Source organism: Mesocricetus auratus, unplaced genomic scaffold (genome assembly GCF_017639785.1).
Source record: "Mesocricetus auratus isolate SY011 unplaced genomic scaffold, BCM_Maur_2.0 Super-Scaffold_100691, whole genome shotgun sequence".
Classification (NCBI taxonomy): Eukaryota; Metazoa; Chordata; class Mammalia; order Rodentia; family Cricetidae; genus Mesocricetus; species Mesocricetus auratus.
In genome coordinates, this window is record NW_024429267.1 from 37,710,665 (window position 1) to 37,735,261 (window position 24,597).

The window sequence follows — 24,597 nt, forward strand, 5'->3', positions numbered from 1 at the left end:
ACTGAAATCTGATGTCTTAGAAAGCGAGCAAACTCAGAAAGAAGCTGCTGAAGAACCTGAACTGCTTTGTCTAAAAATGCAGACTAGGATCAGCTGTGTCTCTGAGTTCTGTTCTGGTGTGCCACACACCTCTAACTGAACAGACCTCCCAAAAGAAGGCCTGAGAGCACCCACTCTGAGAATAAAAGGATCAGGAAAGAATGCTGTGTTCTTTAAGAGATCAATTCCCAGATCCTCAGGTGGAGACCACACATGTTGGGGGACCCACGTTGGCTTACCCATTTAAGAGGTACCAAGGTATCATAAATGTGGTCAATTGGATGCGCTACCAAGACCATGCTGCGGATAAAGTCAAAGGGACATACATCACAGATACCCTATGGAACACCTGTGCAGGGCAGTGGTAGTTCACAGATAGCTGCTCTTGGAGAAGACTCTGTGTGCATGAGAACACTCACTGCTATTGCTGCCCTAGGGTTTGAATTTTGCCTGTGGAGAGTTTATTTTTATGAGCTTTTTACTACAAAAAATTACTGTTTATAATTCTTATTTTTCTATTACAGAAATTGATGACTTGGATGCCATTGTACCTGCAGTAAAGAAATTAAAAGTACTTTCATACTGAAAACAAATCAAATCAATTTTACCGTGTAAATTGTATTCTTAACATTTTAAGTATTTCAAAGAACCAGTCCTGAGACAAGATTCTAAAATGTATCAGCTCTCAATTCAGCCTCTGAGCACTGGATCATTTTCAATCATATAAGTTTTATTTTTTGATTATTTAACAGAAAGGAGCTGTTAAGTTATTAAAATAGTAAATTCACTTTAGATCTCTTAATCGTTTCCTAAGTAATGCTTGAGTGTTTTAAATGTAATGGTTATTTTAAGGGAGAGGTTGCAAATTATAGAAAGTGGCATTTAAGTTCAAGGTTTTAATGACCTTTTGGTCAGAGAAAGAATGCCAATTGCTTTCTAAGCCCAACCAATAGGAAGCCACTGCTTTCCCACCAGGATTAATGGGCATATTCTATTAAGATGCCTTTCAAAGCAGAAAGAAAAGGTTTTGTCTTTGTATTAAGATAGGAAGTTAATCATGAGGTGAAATGGATGATTAGGTAGAAGTCTTTCAGAAAATGTGTCTTTATTTGCAATACTGATGTAGTATACTTTTATAAAGAAATAAAATTTTTATAAAGAATTTCCAAATGTAAGTGTCGTTAGTGACTTACTTGTATTATTCACAAATCATGAGTCATAGTATCTTCCTAGGCTGAGGCTTGCTTGGGCCATGGATTCCTCCTCGCGGCATTTTACCTAAGAGTCCTATTCTTACTGCTTTCTACTTACTCTCGATGCTCTATATTCAGTATGAAGGGGGCGGGCAGTGCTCTGAATGACATCCATGAACACAAGCTACTCTAGGCTACCCCATATCCATATCCTCCTTTACAAATGCTTGTTGGTTGATACGAACTACTATAGTAAAGCATTTCTAGGAAGCAGCATGGTAGTGTGGAGAGTGCCAAAAAACAGGCATCCAGATCCTTAGGGTTGTGACTTCAATGGCATAAAATAATACCTTAGGTTCTTTTAACCGGCAGTTAACCCCAGTGGTTCTCAGCCTTCCTAATGCTGCGACCCTTTAATACAGTTCCTCATGCTGTGCTGACCACCATAAAATTACTTTCCTTGCTTCTTCACAACTGTAATTTTGCTACTGTTATGAATCATAATGTAATTACCTGTGTTTTCTGATGCTCTTAGGCAAACCCTGTGAAAGGGTTGCTTAACCCCCAAAGGGATTGTGACTCACAGGTTGAGAAGCCAATGTAACTAACCCATAATCTGTAGAATGTTTGATAGCTTCCTTAGAAAAAGCATTTGGTTATTCATTCTGAATTGATGAAGTTACTCTTAAGAAATTTCTGTGAAGAGGTTTGGAAGTCTTTTATTTTAAAGGATTTACTCTCATTTTTAAAGTGTGTGTGTGTGTGTTTGTGTGCACATGTATATGCGTGTATTGAGTGCAGGTACCCTTGGAGTCCAAGAAAAGGATGCTGGCTCCCCTGGAACTGGAGTGACCTGCAGTCGTGAACAGCCCAATGTGGGTACTAGGAACTGAACTCTGGTCCTCTGCAAGAGCACTATGCACTCTTAACCACTGTGCCATCTCTCTAGCCCAAAGGTTGCAAGTCTTGACAATGTGTGTAATGTGTGTGCATGCACATGTTTGAGATGGGTTGTCCCGTATTCCAGGTTGGCTTTGAGTCCACTATAGCCAAGGCTAACTTTGAACTCCTGGACCTCTTTCTATCACTCCCAAGTGCTAATATTGTAGGCGTGTGCCACCACACCTGGCCTTAACAATATTTAGGAATAAAAGAAGAAATACAATTAAGATCATAATGGGGGCTACAGAGATGACTCAGCAGTTAAGAGTGTTTATTCTTGGGCTGTGATGGTGCATGCCTTCAATCCCAGCAACTCAGGAGAGAGACACACAGATATCTGTGAGTTTGAGGTCAGCCTGGTCTACAGAGTGAGTTCCAGGACAGCCAAGGCTACACAGAGAAACCCTGTCTCAGAAAAACAAACAAACAAACAAAAAACAAACAAATAAAAACAAACAAACAAAAAGTTTATTCTTGCAGAGGATCCTAGTTTGGTACCCAGCATCCATATTGGGTGACTCACAATTGCCTGTATCTCCAGCTCTAAGGGGATCCAGTGTTTCCTGCCTCAGGCTTCCATGAGCACCTGTATTCATACAATAAAAATCTTAAAAGATTATGTAAATTTCAGTGGCTTGTTTTAATCTCATAGTTAACTCAATTTAAAACAGAAGTTTCTAAATCCTTTTCCAGGATTTTAGAAGTACCTCAAAGGCCATTAAGGACAGTTACACTAATGCAAGTAGCTTTAGACTTCTGTTATGTCTACCTTTATCCGATTTTTAACTGTTTAAAACTAAAAGGACTACAGTTGTTTCTGGCTTAGATAGAGAACTATCTAAATATAAGCATTCAAAACACACACTTGCTTTAAAACAGTTTTGATGTATATTAACGTAAAAACTATACATGGAGTATAAAATTTGAAGAGTTCTGGTGCATACCTATATTTGCAATGCTGCGGCGGTTTGAATGAGAGCATCCGCCATAGACTTAGCTATTAACACTTGGTCCCCAGTTGGTGTCACAGTTTGGGGGAGGTTGGGGAACCTTTGGGAAATGGAACCTTACTGAAGGAAATACATCACTAGCAGGATTTGAGTATTTACATGTTTCATTTCCTGCTTATTCCCTCTGCTTGTGTTTACCTTTTCTGATGTGAACTCTCAGCATCCTGCTTCTTGCCATTATGACTGCTGCTGGCTACTATGTTTCCCCACCATGATGGACTAGAACCGTAAGCCCAAATAAACTTTCTTCTATAAGTCACCTTGTTCATGTGTTTTATCACAGCAACAGAATATGGTCTTTTGCTATTGAGCCTTTAGAATTTGTTCAGACTTTATGATTAGAGATGCATTTTTATATATTCCACAAGCTATTTTAAAAATTGAATCTCAAAAAAATGAATCTCTATTATGGGTACATTTTGCTTATTGTGTTATTGAGACTCATAGACCTATCATTTTTTTTTGTCTGCTTGATTTGTCAGTTTCTAGGAGATACTAAAATCTCTATACTTTTGCCAAATTTCATTGTGTATTTTGAACCCATTTTCTACTTTCATATAAATATACCTGATATGCTATCTTAATATCCCTCTTTGTTGCTATTCATGCTCACTGCCTTGAATGTAATTTTGTTCTTTTCTGTTTTCATATATCATCATCATTTTATTACAGTTTTGTTTTGTTTGAGACAGGAACTCACTATGTAGCCTTGACTGGCTTGGAGCTCATAGAGATCCACTTGAATCTATCTCTTGATTAAAGACGTGCACTACCCTGCCTGGCTTTGATCATTTTTAAATTACACTTTTTAGTTTGTGTTATGTATGTGTGTGTATGTGCGCACACATGCGCCTCAACATACATGTGGAGGTCAGAGGACAACTGACTTATCAGTTCTCTCCTTCTACCAACTGCGTCATCTCAGCAGCCTGACTTTATCTTACTTTAGTTTACTTTTTGAGACAGGGTTTCTCTGTATTGCTTTGGAGCCTGTCCTGGAACTCACTCTGTAGACCAGGCTGGCTTTGAACTCCCAGAGATCCGCCTGCCTCTGCCTCACGAGTGCTGGGATTAAAGGCATGTGCCACCAATGCCTGGCTCCTGATTTTATTTTAATGGTGACTAATTAGTTTATTGTACTAACTTTTAAAATATGTATCAATTATAAATGCCATGTGTAATTAAATTGTTATAAAGTCAACACCCATGTAACAACCAAGAAATAGAGTGCATGGATGGCTCTCTCAGACCTTGTAAAAGTTCCTAGAGGTCACTGTCATCATAACTTTTATGTCAATCACTTCCTTAGTATTTTAAAGAAATGGGAGATTTTCATGAGCATGCCAGAACCAATATTTGCCTCTTTTTATAAAAATGTAATTATAGTGTGCATGCTATTTTTAATGTTCCTTTTGTTCAATGTTGTGCTTTGTGTTCATTGCTATAGAGTATTCGTCTTCCTGTTGTGCTGAGCATTGGCATTTGAGTGGTTTCCAGGTCTTGGCTATGGAGAACTGTGCTGCTGTCAGCACGTGTTCTTATACGCATGTGCAAGTTTTCTAGCATATGTATCCCAAACCGTAAATGCTGGCTCTCAGTGGCAGTTGCTTCTTGTATATAGAAAAACAAATCAGTTTCTACTCTGAACTCTGTAAAGCTCCAAAATTAGGCTGCATGCTTTTTTGTTCTTGGTGTGAAAAGGGGATCTCCTTGAACTGCGTTAATTAATCAGTGAGATATACTCAGTTTAAAAGTGGGGGAATATATGTCATCTGCTTTGAAGCTAAAGGCAAGACAAAGGCATGCAGACTCAGAGAAATGCCCCGTCCCTTCACCATAAAGGAATGCGCAATTCATTCCAGGCCCAGGTCCTACTTTCTCTAGCCAGCCACTGCTTCTTTCATGCTGTCAGTTTCTGAGTTGAAGAGGAGGGAGAGTGGTTCAGGAACTTCCTATGAGTACTGAGTGAATGTTTTTTTTTGTTTGTTTGTTTGTTTGTTTTTGTTTTTACGAGACAGGGTTTCTCTGTATTGTTTTAGAGGCTGTCGGTCCAGCCTGGCCTTGAACTCACAGAGACTGAGTGAATGGTTTAAAAATTCCCTTTACTAAATACTTGAGACAAACCAGGTACTGTATTGTGTGGTACCCAACCCTCTTGACTCACCCTAAGATTATTCTGAGGAAGGAAGCGATGGATGTTGGTAGTGGAGGCCTCCTCACTTTCTTCCACAGCTCTTGTGTACTATGTTGGACTTGGAGGCTACAGTGACCCCATGGCCAGGCTGAAGAACAGCACAGAAGTTCCCAGTGGACATCTGGCCTGGGGCTAATTGAAAAATGAATCTCAAGAAATACTGAAGATCAGTAGGAGAGACATCTGGGATGACTCTCTTCTGACCACTGGTACCTAGTAACTCAGAACCAAATGTCATGTGGTATGGAACTCTGGGTATCTAGGGAGATTCTTATGCTGGCATCTCCCACTCTGATGTCATAGACTTTCATTCATCAGTACAAGGGAAGTGATCTTGAGGCCCAACATGCTTTGCTACTCCAAAGTCTCCTTCCTCAGCAGGGTATAGTCTATTACCCTTGGCACTCTTAAGTGCCTGGTGCAATTCAAACCCCTGAAGCTTTCCTTGACATCAGCTGTGTGCTATGCACCATAGTAGTCACTGCCTTCTTGAGGTCCTCTAACATACTGCATAGCAACTCACTAACCATTCTGGCACATTCGCTACCATTTATTTCATCTCATATTCCTTCTGCCTTTCAGTAGCTGACAGTGTGGCAAGCTGCTGACAAAATGTTGACAAGTTCCTCAGTCAAAGATGATTTTTATCAGGATGAACCGTCATTGGCAACTGCCTATAGGTTTTCTTTGGTTCAGTATTTGATGCCATGGCTTCAGTATCTTGCAATAAGAAGAGTTTAGTTCATCCTTAGAAACCACAGCCATGGGCAAGAATCAAACCATTTGCTCTCCAAGTGGGCTGGCAATAGCACTCACTAGTTTATGCATGCATTATGCTGCTGATGCGTTTTCTACCTGACCCACTGACCTAACCTTACAGCTTGTTGCTCAGCAGGGTTAAGCAATTCTGCAAGGCTGAAGAATCCAGCCTGACTCGTCATCCATCCCTCCAGAAATTACCAGTGGAACTATAGACAACCCCAGAAGACTGTCAGAACCAGGAGCAGAAAAGTACCCACCTTCTAAGAAAATGGGTGAGTAGCCTTGCATCACTGTGAAAATCCTTGCTTAGAAATCGGAATATCCTCTAAGTCCAGCTGCCCAGTTTCCATGCCTAGAACCCCACTGAAACTCAGAAAGTCTTTCAGCTTCATGCATATATACATGAGATGGTCACGAGTATCACATAGTCAGTCAGTCACCAGAAGCCTGCCTGTCCACACTGACACAGTTCCTCTGCCCTCCACAGTCCCAGGCCTCTGCACTTAGCTGCCTGATTTGGTTTCCAGTCCAGCTGGTGTCAAACAGGAACCTGAGATGTCTCTTCTGTCTGTCCTCCTTGGTTGGAAAGTGGTAACTATTCTAAGAAGCAGTTTCTTTTCTACTAGACCGTGAAAAATCACTGGGGGAATTTTGGAAGTACCCACCTGTAACACAAATAATAAGAACTGTAAGTGTGAACTTGTGCTTGGTTAATGAGGCTCCACAGGGTAGCAGCTTCTAAACCCATTTTCTAGTTTTGGGTGTTTTTACACCAGCTTGGCTCTGTATACTGTCAGACCCTACACTCCAGTAGCAGAGATTAGCTGTTGTACATGCTGCTAACTGGTCCTGTCCTCACATGGTGCCTTTCCTCTGATACTAAAATTTGGTTTTCAGTTGTAACCTTTAATTCCTGAACACTGCTTCAGTTTTTCTCTATATTATCACTAGAAACTTCACCCATGGTACTTTTAAATTAGCCATGCTCATTATTTAACTAGATGTACGTGTTTGAATGAGAATGTAGATTTAGATGCTTAAACTCTTGGTCACCAGTTGGTGATGCTGTTTGAGAGGTTTAGGAGGTGCAGCCTTGTTGAAGAAAGTACTTCACTGGGATCCAGCTTTGGGAGTTTAAGGACTCAACCTACTTGTAGTTCATTGTTTCTGTTTGTGCTTTCCATCCAGGAGGTGAATTCTTTCTTGTTCCTACCACCATGCCTGCTGCCTGCAGCCATGCTACAGCCTGTCATTGTAGAATTCCCTAGAACCATTAGCTAAAATGAACACTTAAGTTGCTCTAATCATGGAGGTTTATCACAGCAAAGTAAGTAATATTCCAGTTCTTCATGGGTTTGGGGAGTGGTAAGTTTCCCCCTATCAGTCACCATCAGTTTTAGAATGGCTAATATTTATATGGTACATCCATTTCTCTTTGGTGCTTTTCCATTTTCATGATACTTGTCTATTTAGGAAGAAATAAAAATATCATCGTGATGTAAAGTAGTTATCAATTGCCATATTTTATTGAGAGAATTTGTTATTTAAAATAGAAATATCAGGCTGAGGAGTTGGCTCAGTTATAAAAGTGTGTGTCTTACAAGGATCTGAGTTTGAGCCTCAGAACTCAATGCTAATAAATATAACAATAATAATAAAAATAGGTATGGTGGTGCCTCTTGTGTTCCCAGCACTGGAGAGGATAGGGACTTGGATCTCTGTGGTTCACTAGCCAGCCAATCTAGCTTACCTGATGAGTTCCTGGCCAGTGAGAGATCCTGGGAGAGGGGCATGCTCTAGTCTCCCTTTCACACACATATATAACACATACACACACACACACAAAATAGAAATATCTGCAAAAACTTTATTATCCATCAAGTAGTCTGTGGTTCAATTGAGATATAAACTAAAACTTATATTGTAGCTTCTTGGCATGTGACCTAGTAGAGAGTTTGTAAATTACACTGAGACTTATTCAAATGGAAAGTGCTACACAGTATGGATTGGCCATTGGAAAAGATGATACAGTAGCTGTACTATTCTGTTCTCAGGATGCTGCTGAACACACAGCAGCTGGACACATCTGCACAGGAGTACAGTAGGAGAAATCAAAGACCAGGCTGTCTCACATTTGATAGGAGTGTTAGAGCCATGGCTATTACACACTATAATAAATGACAACTTACAAGTTATAGTGCACAAACACTATCGTTTTCTTTTTTGAGACAGAATCTTGTTATTTAACCCAGGCAGGCCAGCCTCAGCCTCCCAAGTGCTAGGATTACAGGTGTGAGCCACCATGCCCAGTTGGATTTATTGGGTTTTCTCGTTTTGTTTGATTTTTGAAATGTAGTCTCAACTTTGTAGCCTTAGCTAGCCTGGAACTCACTATGTGAACCAGACTGTCATTAAATGCACAGAGATCCACCTGCCTCTGCCTCCCAGTACACGTGTGCTGCCATCCCCAACTGTGTTTCCATTCTTGTAGAAGAGCATGGGAGAAGGGCCTGTGAGACAGCTCAGTGGGTAAAGGGGCTTTGTTGTGCAACCCTGACCAGAACCTATGTAGGTGTTAGAGACAAACAACTCTGTCACAGAGTTGTCCTTTAACTGCCACATGTATGCCATGACACATGGGTGCCTCCTGCTCACACCATACACAGAATAATAATAAATAAAACAGCATCATTGAAGACAACAGAAACACAGCAGGGAGTGTTGCCCGAGTGGATGAAAGATGAAGGTGTAACCTTGACAATCACCCAAGAAACATAAGAACAAAAATTCTGGTCTTACAAACTGAAATGTGTAAAAGGCACTCGTTTAAATATACAATTTACATATTTTCCTTTTAACATGTATATTTGGGTGACCCAACAATCTATTAGGACAGCAGAACTAAGTCTCAAAATTGTCTAAGAGAAATACAGAAAGCTCCCTTTCTTCCTGGGAAGTGACCGTTCTGCAGCCTCCAGTACCCAGAGTTCAGATGTAGACCTGGGTTTGGGGCTAGGCTTAAATTTTCCTATGGAAATAATGCCATATGCCAGAGGTTTGTCCCTAGGCCTTCCCAGAAAATTTAACTTGGGATACTTAAGGAGATCACTCTAACATTGTTGCCCCTAGGAAATACACTGTAGTTCCAAGTCAGAACCAGAGGCAAATGTCTGGGCTCACAAGCATCACAGGCAAAGGGGCTTTGATAGTGTTAGTTCTGGGAAGTTTTGAGTTTGGTTACTTTTTATTTCCACAAAAGAGTGCTCTCCTTTGGTCAGAACTGCCCAGGAATGCTGGTAGGTGCTCTATGAACAGCTACCCCAACCTGGTGCTGGAGACAGGGCACTCTCTCTTGCATACTACCTTCAAGCAAGTCCTAAATGAGATGTGAACAATTTCTGGTTTTGAACTAGTGGAATTACAAGAAATAGTTCTTTTACACACAATACCCCCTTTTCTATCCAGTCATGTAGTTAGAGTTCATTCAGCATACACTCCCATCAAATAAATGTTCTTTAAATAAAAATACACCCATACACCTTCTAACATTTGGTGACAACAGCTCTTCGTCAGCTTCTGGGCTGTCCATCTGGAGTCAGCTCATACCTGTAAGACAGTCACATTTGGCTTTGTGTTAGTAATGAGGATGTGGGGCTGCTACAACACAAGCAGCACAGTCTCTGGAGACGGCTAAACCCAACTGTCTGAGAGGCGCTGGCCAGGATTAACTCTGCATTTATAGAGGGCTGCAGGCAGGCCTACAGTCATAACCTGAGTATTTGGAAACCAAAGCACCTGAAACAATACTGAAAGGGAAAGAAGTCTGGAGACCAGGGCAGCTGCCTGAGATAGTGTCCTCCACAGTTAACAGTGATAATGAAAGGCACACTTACCACTGTGAAAAGCCCTTAATCAGATCTTCTTTTGATAAGTCAATCAGTACCTACACAATCACAAATATTAGCACCGTGTTAAATGGGAACACTCTGGGATAAACTGGGCTGAGGGTGAAGGGTCTCAGCTTTCAGCAGGGTATTTTCTTTTCAAAATGTATCATTTGAGAATTTCATACACATACATAATTAAATATAACTGTATCCACACATGCCCCACTTCTCTCCTCCAGCTCCCACTAGAGCACTGCCATATGGCCACATCCCAACTTCATGTCTTTCTTTTGAACAACCCACTAAATCCAATTAGGGCTGTTCATATGTGCATAGTATGGAGCCAGCTGTGTGGCCATGCCCCAAAAGAAGAATGCCTCTACCTCCTATTGACTGCCAATAGCTCCTCAGCTGTGGGTGGGACTCTCTGAACCCCTCCTTCATCCTGGAATCTTTCCAGAGAGAATGCAAACATCGGCCTCAGTGTTCTAGAATAACTATTTCTACCCAGGACTAGGGAGGCCAAAGCAGATGGAACACTGTAAGTTTGAGGCCAGCCAGGGCTATGTAGTTACACCCTGTCTCAAAAACAAAACAAAAGCTGTTCCTGTTTGGGATACAATTTGAGATATTCAAAGACTATCTTCAAGAATTACAGATATTTAATTTTCAAGTTTATTTATGAGTGTTATAAAAAAGTAAACTTACCCATAAAAATGAGCATAATAAGCCGGGCGGTGGTGGCACACACCTTTAATCCCAGCACTCGGGAGGCAGAGGCAGGTGGATCTCTGTGAGTTCGAGGCCAGGCTGGACCGACAGCCTCCAAAACAATACAGAAAAACCCTGTCTTGTAAAACCAAAAAAAAAAAAAAAAAAAAAAGAGCATAATACCATCTGCTTCATAGGCAGAAAATACTGCCAGTTTTATAGAAGTAGGTGATAGAGAGATGAGTGCAGAAAGTAGTTATTAAAATAAAATTACAGTACGAATGCCATGGCAGAATCTCCTTGGTATACTCCTGGGATTATATGTCCTCTTAAGTAAAATTCTGTTAACACAGAAACCTTGACCTAATTCAATTCAAGTTTTATTTAATGATCTATTTATAACAGTAATAGGTAATACCAGAGTAGATGCCACATACTTACAGAATATGGAATTTGGATAGTCTCTGGGTTGTTAAAGTCTATACACTAGTTTATATTTTTATATTAGGCCTGAAGAATATGAAAACAAAAAGTCCTTTCAAGGAGGCTGTCCATCCTTCCACGTTCTGCTCTAGTAGGAGCTGACTGGTTCCATCAGGTGTTAGGATACAAGGAAATGACAACTACTCACTTTTCCTAATTCCTTTCTTCTGTGTGAGCCAAGAGGCCTGCTGTTTTTCACTGCAACATCCAGTGACCTCTTCTGTGCTTCTTCCATGGGAACAAAAAATTCAAATCTTTAAAAGTCAAAACATTAAAATGAGATTTACATGTAATCACCTTTGTTGAAAACAGTGTTTCTTCCACTTCCCACTAAAACAAGAGCTGTCAACTTTTAAAAGCGACAGAATCAGCACTGGCTCCTAGGTTCACAGGTAACATGTCATCTAAATCTGTGAAGTGTCGAGAGACCCATGATGAGCCTCTCAGATGGCTGCTGTGTGGAGTGTGTTGCATCCTGACTCTACACCGAATGTGCTTTCACTGATATCCTCATCTGGACCCTCCCAGAGGAACACCTTACCCCTCTCTGCTCTGACAGCAGAAGGCCGGGGTGCTCAGGAGGTAGGCTTGCTGGAGTTGCATGGGGAATAATGACTGTGTCCCTCAGAGGACTGTGTCCCTGCCTTGTCATGATCAGCCTCATCAGAGAGGCACATGGAACCTTACTTCTAGGTTTCTATTTAGAGTGGGGTTTGCTCAGTCTGCCTTCAGATAACCCTGGCTTTCATCTCGTTGCAATTTTTAGAAAGAATGTCTAACAGATTGTCTTGATAGTCAGATGTTCCCTCCTGTGTTCTTTTTAACATATTTGTATAATTGTGTCAGAGTTATCCTTCAAGACAGTGTCCACTTTGTGGCTGCGGACGGTGTGCCCGTCATAGGGTTCAGTGAATGTTCGATGGGCTTTCTTGAAGTCTTTCTTGGTGAGGATAGACATAGATCAAAGAGGACTTGGCTTCAGCCTTTAGTTATGATTAATTAAAATAAGAAGAAAAGAAAAATCATGTTTCCAACCTGGCTAGAAATGTCTTGTCTTAGGACTGCAAAACAGAGGAAGATACTAAGAATACAATGACTCAGTGGTTAAGAGCACTTGCTGCTTGAAAGAATATAGACTCCAAAGGGAGTGGTACTATTAGGAGGTGTGGGTTTGTTGGAAGAAGTGTGTCACTGTGGGGGTAGGCTTTGAAGTCTCCCATGCTCAAGCTACACGTAGTGAGATAGACCACTTCCTGTTGCCTGTGGATCAAGATATAGGACTTGTAGTCATTCTCCAGCACCATGCCTACCTGCACACCACCATGTTGCACCATGATGGTAATGGACTAAACCTCTGAAAATGTAAGACACCCAATTAAATGTTCTCCTTTATAAGAGTTTCTGTGATCATGGTGTCTCTTCACAGCAATAGAAACCCTAATTAAGACACTGCTCTTGCATAGGATTGAAGCTCAATTCTTAGTACCCATATAAGGTGCTTCAAGACCATCTGTAACTGCAGCTGCTAAGGACTGAACACTTTCTTCTGGACTCTGAAGGCACTACTACAGATGTGGAATACACATAAATAAAAAATAAAAAATTTAAGGACTTGCTACTGGACTCATCACCAAAAGCAAGAATGTGCCGAGACAGACTGTCTGTAAGTGTTGTTCTCAAAGATATAGATGAAGAGAAAGGATCTCTTTTACCTGCCAACCTTGTTATGTTTCAGGAGGGAAGATAGGCCATAGAATGGGAGTGTACACTATCCCACCATGAACATTTTATCCTCTTCAGAACAGCAAATGTGAGCAGCTTGGTCACATTATTGGATAAACTGGCCTAGCAGCCCTTTTCCCCACTAAAAAGTATATAGGTACTGCATGAGGTCAGACCACAGTGTCCCGTTCAGCCCAGCACTCAGGCTTCCCTCTGCCTGCACCCGCCAGTGTTTGACATTCTGTACTATGAAAGTAAGTGGTCTGCTAAGCCCTGCCCTGCTCACGTTTCATCAAATAGGGGCTCCAGGGTCTTCCGCTTTACTGAGGTCTTCTTGCGACTTGCCCATCTCCTTTCCGGTAACAGGTAGATGCGAACATAGGGATCAGCTCCACTGCTGGTACATGGTGTCAGGTTTCTGATGTGCAGAGAAAAAGAGTGCCTGAGTACTCATTTACCAGACACTGGGGATTAGATGGGCTGGAGGATTAAAAGTCTCTGTACTCAAACAAAAGGCAAAAGCCTACAGAATTAAAGGACAAGATATCGGCTGAGTTTTTGTTTTTGAACATTTTTGTGCTGTCTGGGATAGAGCCAAGAACTTTGTACCCAAGGAAGTTGGGGGTTCCTGCTTAGAAAACCTGCTTGCGCTTGGCCACCCCGAGACAGTTGTGAGTCTGAGCAGAGCCTTGACTCTTGAGCCCATCAGTGCCAACAAAGAATGGCCACTCAACATGGCCCTTTGAGGATTTTTGCCACCCATGGCCTGTAGGTCCTCAAATGTCACTTAGGAGTATATGACTCTTGTCATCACCCTAAGCAACCCTGCTATATGGTCACCTGATACTTCCAAAGGACCTCTATGGTCCCAGAATCTCCTTACCTGCACCCGTTGATTAGCACTCTGAGACAGTGTCGAAGGCACACATAGCGCACTGTGAGTTGAATCTCACCCAACCGTCGCTGCCTAGGATCCCCATCTCTGTAGGAAAAAAGGGGAGCGTGTCACAGTAAAAACTGTCCTTCTCCTTTCACCTGAAGATAGAGAAGGATGACTACGTGAGGAACACAGGCTGGGTCAATAATTCTCTTCAAGGTTCCATCCAGCATTCAGTGCAATTATTCTACTTCTCAGCAGAAAGCATAACAAACTCTAGAATTAGCCCTTATATCCTGACTGCTTGTGGGGCTTGAGGGAATTGGGATTTTATAATGGTCTCCTCTGTCTTGTAGGGTTATAAGGAAGATTGAATTACATCAGATAACCTGCTAAGCCATAGGAAGCACTTAATACATGGCAGCCACTTATTATGTAAGTCTACATTCTAAACTTTTCATGTCATCTCTCTATATTCAGAATTCAGGAAAGTTTCTATGGAAGGGACCTTAACAACTGAAGTCATTATGTAGCCAGAACTGTAGGCCAAGAGTAGGGCTTGCCCTCTTACCCCATGTTCTTCCTACTAGTCCAGGCTGCCCCTTGTAAAGACATATTGTGAAAAACCTGGACTTGTACAGGTCTGTAAGTTCCTATCTACTCTGCCATTCAAGAACCTACTTTCCATGCAGGTTATATTAGAGAAGATCAAGCAGAGAGATGCATACACAGTGTTGAGGCTGACATCTGTCAGGTCAAAGCAGGAAGAGGCCAGGGAGTTGAGTGAGGACATGCTGGGAGCCAGCCTTGTGGGTGGCCATGCGAATGGGAAGGCAGGGCGGCTCATGGGTCTGGGTGACTTGATGGGCCCAGGGGAGTGGGGGCCTGGGACAGTCAGGAAGATGGTAGCTGGGCTCCTCTTCTTCCCCATGGACTCACAGAGTCCTTTGGCACTGTCCTTGCCTTTGGGCTCCAGGCCTGTCTCTTGGGGCTCAGGCTCAGTGGCTTTGGTCATAGCACTGCTGGTATCGGTGCTCTTGGAGGCTTCCTTGATGTCAGAGGCAAGATCCGAGGCACTTGTCACATCTGCAGGGTCTTCTCCCTGGGATGGGGTTTTGTGTCCCTGGTTGGTGGCCACCTTCTTGATGAACAGAGGGCCTTTCTTTACAGCATCGGGCCCAGTATATGGGCTTCCCAGTTCTCGTTCCTCCACACGTAAGAACTGGAAGCAGATCACAGGGTTGGGAACAGAAGGTAAGGTTGAGGCATGGATCAAAAATAGAAGAAGAGTCTAGTATGGAAGTTCTAGAAGGAAGGATTAGATGAATGGGAGAGGCAGGGTTTGAAGCAACCAAGAGATGATGGCTGATACATTTTATGAAAATATCTCTTGGCCCCAAAGAGGCTGAACTTTTGGTAGACCTCACAGCAAAGTTACTCATACCCTTGAGAGCACTTAAGACATAAACCTCTCTCCTGACTTCTGCATTCAGCAGATACTCACTCAGGCTTGAGGCCTGTTCCACGCCAGCCCTGCCCGCCAGGAAAGGAGATATTTACCCGAAGCACCAGCCTCATGGAGATGAGGCTGTCCAGGCCCGAGTGATCCAGCTGGAAGCGCTGTTCAAGGGTGAGGTCGGCACAGGGGAGGATCTGGCACAGGGGAAATTCCAGCACTCCCAGAGCACACTCCAGGTCATCATCCAGCACCTGGGCAGTGAGCCAGTCACAAAACCAGGGGAGAGCTGAGCCCACTACGCCACCACTGCCATCTGGCCCTGGTGAGTCTGAGCTTACTTCAGTAAGTATTGCACTGTGGAGCAATTAGCATCTGGTGCTATTCAGCGGATGAGATTGGCAACAGACCAGACCTTGTACCTGCCTGGAGTCTAGGGAAGGGAGTGACTCGGAGTAGAGGTGACCGAGGTCTGCGTGAGGCCAGTCTGGCATACACCCAGGGCCAGTGGGGCTTTTGTGCTGCAGTATGGTGGGGCGGTTAGGCTCAGTTCAGGGCTCAAAATGATGCCATTCAGCTCCAGCACTTGTAGGCCATGCATGCTTGGGCAGATGGTTGCTTTAGCTCTATTTGCTCATGTCAAAAGGAGGGCATTCTTCTGCAGATCTTTTGTAAAGACTCGAGTCTAGCCCAGGACCCTCCCACTGTGCAACCATGAAGACCGCTGCAAGGAGAACTAGAGAGCTCCCAGCATCCCCAGCGCCCAGCTTCAAGCAAACCTTCAGGCAGAGCTGCTCGGCTTCCACACTGTGCACGAAGAAGGAGAAAACCTGGCTCCACACCGGGTCCTTGCTGTGGGGGCAGGTCTGAGAACAGAGAGAGGTCAGGTACAGCCGGGTTCAACATGCTCTGCTGTGTGTGACCACCACCGGCCGTGAGGAACCAGGGGACAGCCAGTGTGACAGGAGAAGCATGCTTCAGACCATGCCCCAACGTAAACCCTAATTCTGCTGCCCCTTTCTTGGTGGAGTCACTTAGCTCTGTAGTTTTTAGGTTTTGAATGAAAAGGCCACATAGGGAGGGAAGTCTGAAGGCTTTCTAGGCATTCAGGGTGGGAGTTCCCTTCACTATTCCTCTCCTTAAAAAAGGGGTGGCAGTGCCATTTCCTTACCTCAGGCCTAAACACGAACTGTCTTACCTTACTAGTAAAGGTCTTCTTGCCTACAGATAGCTTGACATACGAAGAAGGGTCTCTGCTGGCTTTATTCTGTAAGGGGAAACCCACAATGTTTAAAGTCATGTTTTCAGGGGGGAGCCAAGACAGCTCACCTTTCCCCATGCTCACTCCTCCCTGTCAGGCATGCTAACAGTTGTAGGGCAGCTCCTGTTGGTGAAAGATCTGCCTAGTGTTCAAGCCTCCACTATGGCCCTAGCACTGTGTGGGACTAACCCTGAGGAGGAACCCTGAGCTGCAGACCAGAGACCAGAACTAGAACAAACATATCCAGTTCCATCTTCCACTATGCCCAGGCCCTCCACCTTCTGGGTCCTTTTTATAAAATGGCAACCACTCTTGCCCAAAACAAGAAAACCTGGAATACATCATTATGGGACTTCAGAACAATGAATCGTCAAGCCTAATACCTTGCAGAGTAGACCCAGTGAGCCCAGGCTGTGTGACAGACAGGTCCTGGCTGTAGTCACTTTAGGGAAAAGGAGTCAGCTTCTCAGCTATATGCACTTACTTTGGCAAACCTGGAGAGTTTTTTGGCTCGGTATTCACCATTCAGGTAGTCAAAAGGGTTTCTCTGCAGCACAAAAATTGGGGTTAAAGCAACACATGGGCATCTTGCTGTGGCGAGTGTAAGGCAGATGGGTACCATGACTCACCGGCAGGTTGCAGGCATTTTCTAAGAAGACCACAAGGATGGCGGAGGAGTGGCCATCATGGTCCTGCAAACAGACACGGCCCTCACTGAATACTCCCAGAACCAGAAGACAGGCAGGCTTTGGAAAAGTCTACTCAGGGCAGAAGGAAGCCAGCCAGCCCACCACTAACAACCTAGCTTTATGTTGGCTGAGAACACATCTGCAGCAGCATAGGTTCATGTTAGACAGAGGTAGATATCCCTATGAAACTGGATGACACCGAGCTCTAAGGACCCATCTTTCCTGAAAATGAAGTTCAGAGACTGTTTACTGAGAGAGGTGAGGAAGCTGCTCTGGTGAGAAGAAGAGCTAGACTATCATGTTCGCTAGGAAATGAGCAACAAACGGAGCCTCCTTGCCTCTCCCTGCACACAGTAGGTCATAGTGGGGTATTTCCTGTCTCTATTGACCCATTAGGCAAAAGTGGACACTCTTCTCCTCTGCCTGCACACAGTAGGTCATAGTGGGGTATTTCCTGTCTCTATTGACCCATTAGGCAAAAGTGGACACTCCTCTCCTCTGCCTGCACACAGTAGGTCATAGTGGGGTATTTCCTGTCTCTATTGACCCATTAGGCAAAAGTGGACACTCTTCTCCTCTGCCTGCACACAGTAGGTCATAGTGGGGTATTTCCTGTCTCTATTGACCCATTAGGCAAAAGTGGACACTCCGCTCCTCTGCCTGCACACAGTAGGTAGAAGTGAGTCTCCTCCGCTGACCATCCTTTCTGTGACGGATCCATTGTTGGCCACTCACCTCCATCAGCGCTCCCTGGTCAGTGAGCAGGGACAGCCACTCCACCCGCAGGTGCAGCCTCCCACTGGTGGTGTCATTCAGGACAAACCACTGTGGGGCGGAAGGAAAGGAGAGCTCAGGATGGAGACGCGCTACTCACAGATGGGGACTGCTTAGTTTTCATACTAGGGAAAAGATTAACCATCCCAAAGAGGGCACAGCACATGCAGCGGGACTGGCAGGTGTGGGGCAGAAGTCTTACACTTGGGGGTAGGGAAAGCCAGCTCCAGCCTGCCTTCCTCTCTAACCCCAGCCCTAAGGTCCTCCCTGGAGTCATCTGGACCTCATCACCCATTGTCCCTGAGGAGGAGTATGGGTACAGCCCTGAAGAGAGCGGACCCATCGCATAGGGCCAGATGGTTGAAGTGACCTGCTAGAGCCATGCAGTGAAAGGGGTGTCCCGGGACCCCCGGGGGGCGGGGGGACGCCACCTCTACCTCATCTACCACTCTGTTGGTCATGACATCTCCAAGGCAGATCTGCAGGCTGGAAGACAGGGAAAGAGTGAAAACAAGCATAGCCAGAGCAGGCCCTGGGGGCACACACTGACTCTGTTCTCAATGAGTGGATGTGGCCACTGGGACAGAGTAGACCATTTGCAGCTCAGGAGAAGGGAGGGACTAGCTAACCTTATGCTCCATTGGACTTATGCTGTGGGGAGGGAGTGGCTCCCCGCCCCAAAGGGGACAAGCAGAAGTCTGCATTCATCACTTCTGGGTTTTTCAACAACACAGATGTTGGCATGTTGAGTGGGGTGACTCTTCATTGTGCAAAACTGTCCATGCATCACAGGAATTTGGCTTTCTGGCTGAACCTGTGCCATCTAAATGCCAGAGGCTCTTTAACAGTCAGATGCCCCCCTGACTTGAAAACTGGTACCAGTGCCCTGCAAGTGGCACTAACTGAAGATATATGTATGTGTGAGGAAGCCCGGAAGTCCCATACCACAATGTTCCCCTAGCCTATCATGAGCCAAACCCAACCTGTAGGTCTTGCCAGCCAGAGGGAGGATGCGGTTCCTATGTGACTCTGAAGTGTGCATGCATTCACCATGGGCCTGAACTCAGCCTCACTTCCCACCTGCAACACTAAAACTGGAGGCTCACCACGAAGAAACTGGAAGTGAGGGGTACCCGGCAGTGAGCTCTGTTTTTCATTTACTTGGTCATGTTTAAACTTGTTATACCTCCATACTCAGGGAAACAAGCTGCATACTACAGGGCATAAGACTTGAGCTGCTTCTTCACCTGCCTCCGGCTCTGAGCTATGTCACCCCCTCATGCTCCTCTTCTCATACACTGGCAAAAATGCATCCTGGCCCCTCTTCTGGAGGCTGGATCCCACTGCACTGTGCCCTTCCCTGATCGATAGCACACCACAATGGCCCTGTTCACTACACAAGCTCTGTACCGAATATTTTTTACAGAAAGGCAAATGCAGTCAAGCATTCAGCTAGTGTCTTCCATGGGAGGGGACGTTATGTGGTCATAGAAACTTTGACAGTAAGCATTTACGGGCTAGCACCTTTATAGGTGACTCCTCAAGGCAGAACCTGTCTAGACTAAAAGTGAGATTCTGCCAAGCAGTCCATGGGGTCACTTCAGTCCTTCCTCCGCCTTGAGTTCTGGGTATCAGCACGTGGGGAGTACCTAGTCATCATGTCACCTTACTCACTGTTCCAAATGGGACTCTGGGTAGATTCTCAGTGGGGACCTGAGCCGTGGGGTCCACTCTGTATTACCCTTCTCCTCCAGGGCCTAGGTTAGGGCTGCGGACACCTGGGGAAGTTTGTAACAGGACTGCACAATGCTAGAGCAGACTGCCTGGTACAGTCGCTCTTGTCACGGTGGCCACAGAGAGCTGAAGTCACTGAGCAGTGAGGCCTGTGCCCTCTAAATGCCCCAAGGTCCAGCCTTGTATCCCAGTGAAGCAGTGAAGAAGCTCCAAAGCCCAGATCCCCACCCCTCACCTGCCCAGGAAGTCATCCTTGTCTGTATCCTCGTCATACAGGTCCACCTCCAGGTCCTGCCCAGGCACTTCATATACCATGAACTGCAAGGAGAGAGAAGCATCTTGCCCCACAGGTCTTGACTGCTGAATCAGTCACACAGTCTAAGCCCAGCTTAGGGCCCTGCCTATAAGGAAGCAGAGGACCAGATACCGCACAAGCTCAGTGTAGCACGGTGCCCAGAGGACACTGGCTGCCATCTGTCACATTCTCCTCACCTGGGGGCTGTGGGGCATCAGGAAACTAAGCTTCCCTTTCTTATCCCGCTTCCACTGCCCGGGACTAGACATAACAGGGCGTGTAGACAGTGATGTAAGGAAAGGGGCACTAGGAGGTGGCCCTGAAGCATGTGACTGACAGGCCGTCGGTTCTACCCCTCCGGCAACAGGCAAGGCTGGGAGCCATAGGAAATGCCTGTGCACTGTTGCTTTCCTTCCACTTGAAAACACCCAACAGGCGATTCTTGTGGGGAAAGGGCACAGAAATCAGGGTCAGAATAGCCTGCCTGCTAGACAGGGCTTACAAAGACCTGCCTGCTCATTAACAAGTCTCTTCCCCAACCATGGTTTGCCTGTTGGGCCATGAGAATCGCTGTGCTCATCAAAGCCCATGGTGAATGAAGCCTGGAGACACTAGGACTCCCCAGACAGACTGAAGAGAACCTCACCTCAAACACTTCATTCCAGGTGGGGTTCAGGTTCTTGTAGACGGTCTTGCTCCGGCAGTGCTGCAGGCCAATGCTCACTTTGGCATACGGATCTGACTTGCCTCCAAGCCCTAGGAAGTTGTCCTTCTGGGCCAGCTTCTCAGCCTCCAGCAAATGGACTCTGATCACCCCCTGAGAAACACCCATGACCTGGGTCACAACTGCCTCCTTGACTTGACAGCCTCAAGTCCAGGATCCCAAGGCCAAAGCCACCAGAGGTCATTGCTGACCCTTCCACAGTATGAACAAAGATGGCAGCCGGAGATAACAGTGACCTAGCCAAGGCCACATAACAGTTGGTGGCAGGGCCCACTGCTCTGCCCAAGGCTCTGGCCTTCCCACACACTCTTCTAGACTCGACGTGAGCAGCTGGTTCAGCTGAGGCTGTTTCTGTCCCTCCTTCCCTCACTGTGGTGACATTTTGTAATCTAACAAACCTTGCCTGAAGATCAGAATGCAGAGCTAAGCCACTAGTTAACCACACACCTAGTTAAGAGCTAAGCCACTAGTTAGCCCTAGAGGACAGGCAGTGGTGGCCACACCTTCAATCCTAGCACTTGGGAAACAGAGGCAGATGGATCTCTGTGAGTTCAAGGCCACCCTGGAATACATAAGACTGAATCAGTCTAAAACAGATACAGAGCTCACACCTTTAATCCAGCATTAGAGAAAATATAAGGCAGAAGTCAGTGCAGTCTGAGAGACTTCATTCTGAGGATTGGTGGAGACAGGATCACCCTTCAGTCTGAGGTAGATGTAAGAGCTAGTAGCTGGCTGCTTATCTGCCCATCAGCTTGAACCCCAATATCTATCCCTGTTTTTTTATGATCTGTGCTACACTTCAGTACTGCTGTGAAACTTGTACATAAACTGAACACTAGGGATACTCCAGGCAGCATGCTGTGGGCCTGCCTGCACTGGTGGTAGGTGTCTATGTGTAAATGCCCTGAGTATCACCCACCATACTCCCACTGCTGAAAAGAAATGCAAAGCCATTTGGAAAGTCACAGTTCCTGAGTCTCAGGGTATGCCTCTTTCCTAGACCAATACTTTTTAAACCGTCAGTTAATACACATTTTCTTTGATCTCCAAAACAACTTTGGGGAATCTATCCATGGGTACACTGGCCAAAATCATAAGAGATCTGCACATGGGCTGCTCATTGCCCTACTGCTTATAGCAGCAAAGTCCAGACACAACCTGACTATCCATCAACAGGGCTGTGGTGCAGTGATGGTAACTCCCACAGTGAAGTACTTTGCAGCCATCGGCAGGAATGCAGAAGGCTCTATCCGTACTGTGGCAGTGGGGTTCTGTGATAGATTTAGCAATAAAAGCAAGGAAGGGAAATAGTACATTAACACCTATCAAAGAAATGGGGGCCATGATAACTACCACTTAAGGCCTTTTCTACTGTAGAAGCTTCCTAAAGCATGTACACACACACAGTTACTCAGTAACAGTAGGGTGACGGTGTCCCTACTTCCCCGGCTAGCAAGAACTCAGGTACCAGGAAGGGGTTCCTCTGTGGGAATTGTTGGCTTCACAGACTCCCAAACATTACAGGTTATTGCCAATGCTCTTGTTTACCTCCAGGACTTGATAAGACCCTTGTGATGATGTAGAAGAAAATGGCCCCCAAAGAGAGTGGCACTATAAGGAGGTGTGGCTTTTTGGAGGAAGTGTGTCACTGTAGGAACAGGCTTTGAGGTTTCTTTTGCTCAAACTTCCCACAATGTGACTTTCATTCAACTTCCTGTGGCCTGCATATCAAAATGTAGCCAGTATCATGTCTGCCTGCATGATGATAATGGACTGAACTCTGTAAGTATGCCACCCCGATTAAATGTTTTCTTTATAAGAGTTGCCGTGGTTATGGTGTCTCTTCACAGCAATAAAAACCCTAAGACAACCCTGTTGCTGAAGATATCATATCCCCGAGTCATGGAACTTGGAGAAATTAGGCTGGCACTGATTTCTGGAAGCTTCATTTTCTACTTTCATGGAGAGAAAAGTGATCAGTCTTACCCAGCTGTGACCCCTGAACGCTGCAAGAATGACTGGCAATACATGTCCACTGGTGCAATAGCAGCACAAATAGCAGAGAAGTAAACAACCACCTTCCGACTGAACTTAAGGTTCACTCCACAAAATGAAATCCATACCTGGGACTCATTGGTTTCTAGACTCTATAGTTAAACAGGCCAGGGCTGCAGAGGAGAATATACCACTATTCTGCTAAATGAATGCAGTATTAAACTGACTCCCAATGACTTACTGTTATACCCGTATATTAGAGCATCTCTTGGCCCTCACCAGAACTACTTTTTGCAGTGGATGGTGATTAGCACAGAGACCATAACTCACCAAGGTGCAGAAAATGAGAGACTGGAATGCTCAGCCCTAAATGGGATATATCACAACCCAGCTCAGAGATCATTGTGGAAGAGGAAAAATTGTGAGAGTCAGAGGTGATGGGTGACTACAAAGAAATAGTATTTCCCAGACATAGCAGGGGAGCTGCATATGTGAACTCACAGTGGTTGTGGCAGCGCGCCCAGGACCTGTGCAAGCTCAAACAAAATTCCAGGGAGACAGAAAGGTTATAATCTACTGGCAACTACCAATTTCCGGTAGCTCCTCAGCTAATTGGACTGGGCCTCCATGGCCTTTGTGTCCATCTCCCCTCTCTAAAATAAACTAATGAAATTCTCAAAAAATGAATCAAAATCTAAGAAAGAAATGGGGACCATGAATATAAACAAAGTGCACACATATGACTATGTGTCTGTGCCCACATTTACTAACACTCACATACAATGGGAGAAAACCATTACTTACGTGGCAGGGGGTGGGGGCAGGGGTTGGGGGAAAGGAACAAGGAGTGGTGAAACTCTTTAAGATGCAGTTTTGGTATTGACCTTTAGAAACACATAGCTATATTATAATAAGAAATTAAAAAGTAAAACTTGAAGATAGAGAATGATGAAATAAATGTAAATATTCACGACCAGTTACCAAAAACACATAGAAGCTATCCCCCAAAGAGTTCTAAATGTGGCAAATTGTCAGTGCATTCCTAGTGGAATATGCGCATTTGAGAACATGTTTTTAGCAATTCTTGCATGGGTGAGATGGTGTTTACATTGCTACAGGACTGCTGCATACGTAATATAATGAAAGCCAGTGAGCTGCCATGGGAAGACTTGGAGGTCCACGCTGCCACCCCACCCAGCCCGGACCCCTGAACTCGTGTGCACTACAGTGTGTGTCAGGCTGAGCGTGAGCAGAAGGCCTGAGGCTCTTCACCTGGCAGAGGGAGAAATAGATACATTTTCCTCTTCCAGGGTCCCTAAATGAAGCCCCTTAGCCAGTGCTACTTTTTGTAGGGCAGCCATAGGGCAATCTCCAGGGGCCTCATGAATGGACCTCAGGAAAGTTGGGGGAAATGGGCTCAGTTCAGAACCCAAAGAATTCGCATCCTGGTTCAACCATGAACCTTCTATTTCTATAGATGCCAAGGTCCTTTCCACCACTAAACAGAGTCAAAGGAGCCTTCCTGAGGAGGAAGGGTGTCATGGAGTGTGGAAGTCACACATCCTTCCCAGCCGCTGGCCCCCTGTGAAATGGGTTGCCCTGGCTCATACTAGAGGATGACAATGGCCACCAATGAGCCCTGTTCAGAACCCAGCCCTGGCCAGCGTCCCTCTTCATTGGCCCGATGCTCTGGAGCCGGCTGCCTGCTGGTACTCACGCAGGGCAGAGGGAAGCGCAGGGTGGTTATATCCAGCCCCTTCTTCACAGGCACAGTCACACGGTTGGGCAGCACCAGGTGGGCGGCGATGAGGTCTTCCAGCAGGCTGTCTGACACATCACTACAACA

General features: G+C 45.1%; 2 protein-coding genes and 2 long non-coding RNA genes across 7 annotated transcripts in view; 2 read left to right on the top strand and 2 right to left on the bottom strand.

The window, feature by feature from the left end:
- Positions 1-1,201, top strand: part of Cep70 (centrosomal protein 70) — a 41,052-nt gene extending 39,851 nt beyond the window's left edge. For all 3 annotated transcript variants that reach the window (XM_021228329.2, XM_013114848.3, XM_021228328.2), the window contains exon 18: positions 564-1,201. In XM_021228329.2, the coding sequence (XP_021083988.1) occupies positions 564-625 (62 nt within the window). In that variant the 3' untranslated portion in view covers positions 626-1,201. The remainder of the gene's footprint in view (positions 1-563) is intronic.
- LOC121137549 overlaps positions 1-5,629 on the bottom strand; it is a 32,256-nt gene extending 26,627 nt beyond the window's left edge. The window contains exon 1 of the long non-coding RNA XR_005874828.1: positions 5,349-5,629. This is a non-coding gene — a long non-coding RNA (uncharacterized LOC121137549). The remainder of the gene's footprint in view (positions 1-5,348) is intronic.
- Positions 5,630-7,989: 2,360 nt separating this feature from the next.
- Positions 7,990-24,597, bottom strand: part of Esyt3 (extended synaptotagmin 3) — a 45,738-nt gene continuing 29,130 nt past the window's right edge. Inside the window, exons 8-23 of one of the 2 annotated variants that reach the window (XM_021228330.2) lie at positions 24,469-24,589; positions 20,676-20,846; positions 19,970-20,052; positions 18,438-18,486; positions 17,962-18,051; positions 17,167-17,229; positions 17,022-17,084; positions 16,475-16,543; positions 16,056-16,142; positions 15,381-15,530; positions 14,549-15,042; positions 13,827-13,925; positions 13,230-13,361; positions 11,370-11,449; positions 10,034-10,083; positions 7,990-9,746 (exon numbers count right to left, since the gene is read on the bottom strand). In XM_021228330.2, coding sequence (XP_021083989.1) covers positions 10,073-10,083; positions 11,370-11,449; positions 13,230-13,361; positions 13,827-13,925; positions 14,549-15,042; positions 15,381-15,530; positions 16,056-16,142; positions 16,475-16,543; positions 17,022-17,084; positions 17,167-17,229; positions 17,962-18,051; positions 18,438-18,486; positions 19,970-20,052; positions 20,676-20,846; positions 24,469-24,589 — 1,762 coding nt within the window. In that variant the 3' untranslated portion in view covers positions 7,990-9,746; positions 10,034-10,072. Of the gene's footprint in view, positions 9,747-10,033; positions 10,084-11,369; positions 11,476-13,229; positions 13,362-13,826; positions 13,926-14,548; positions 15,043-15,380; positions 15,531-16,055; positions 16,143-16,474; positions 16,544-17,021; positions 17,085-17,166; positions 17,230-17,961; positions 18,052-18,437; positions 18,487-19,969; positions 20,053-20,675; positions 20,847-24,468; positions 24,590-24,597 lie in introns of both variants that reach the window. The other variant, XM_013114828.3, reaches the window with a different exon arrangement.
- Positions 12,563-16,520, top strand: LOC121137546. The gene is made up of 4 exons (XR_005874824.1): positions 12,563-12,884; positions 14,177-14,255; positions 15,314-15,601; positions 15,941-16,520. It is a non-coding gene; the product is annotated as an uncharacterized LOC121137546 (long non-coding RNA).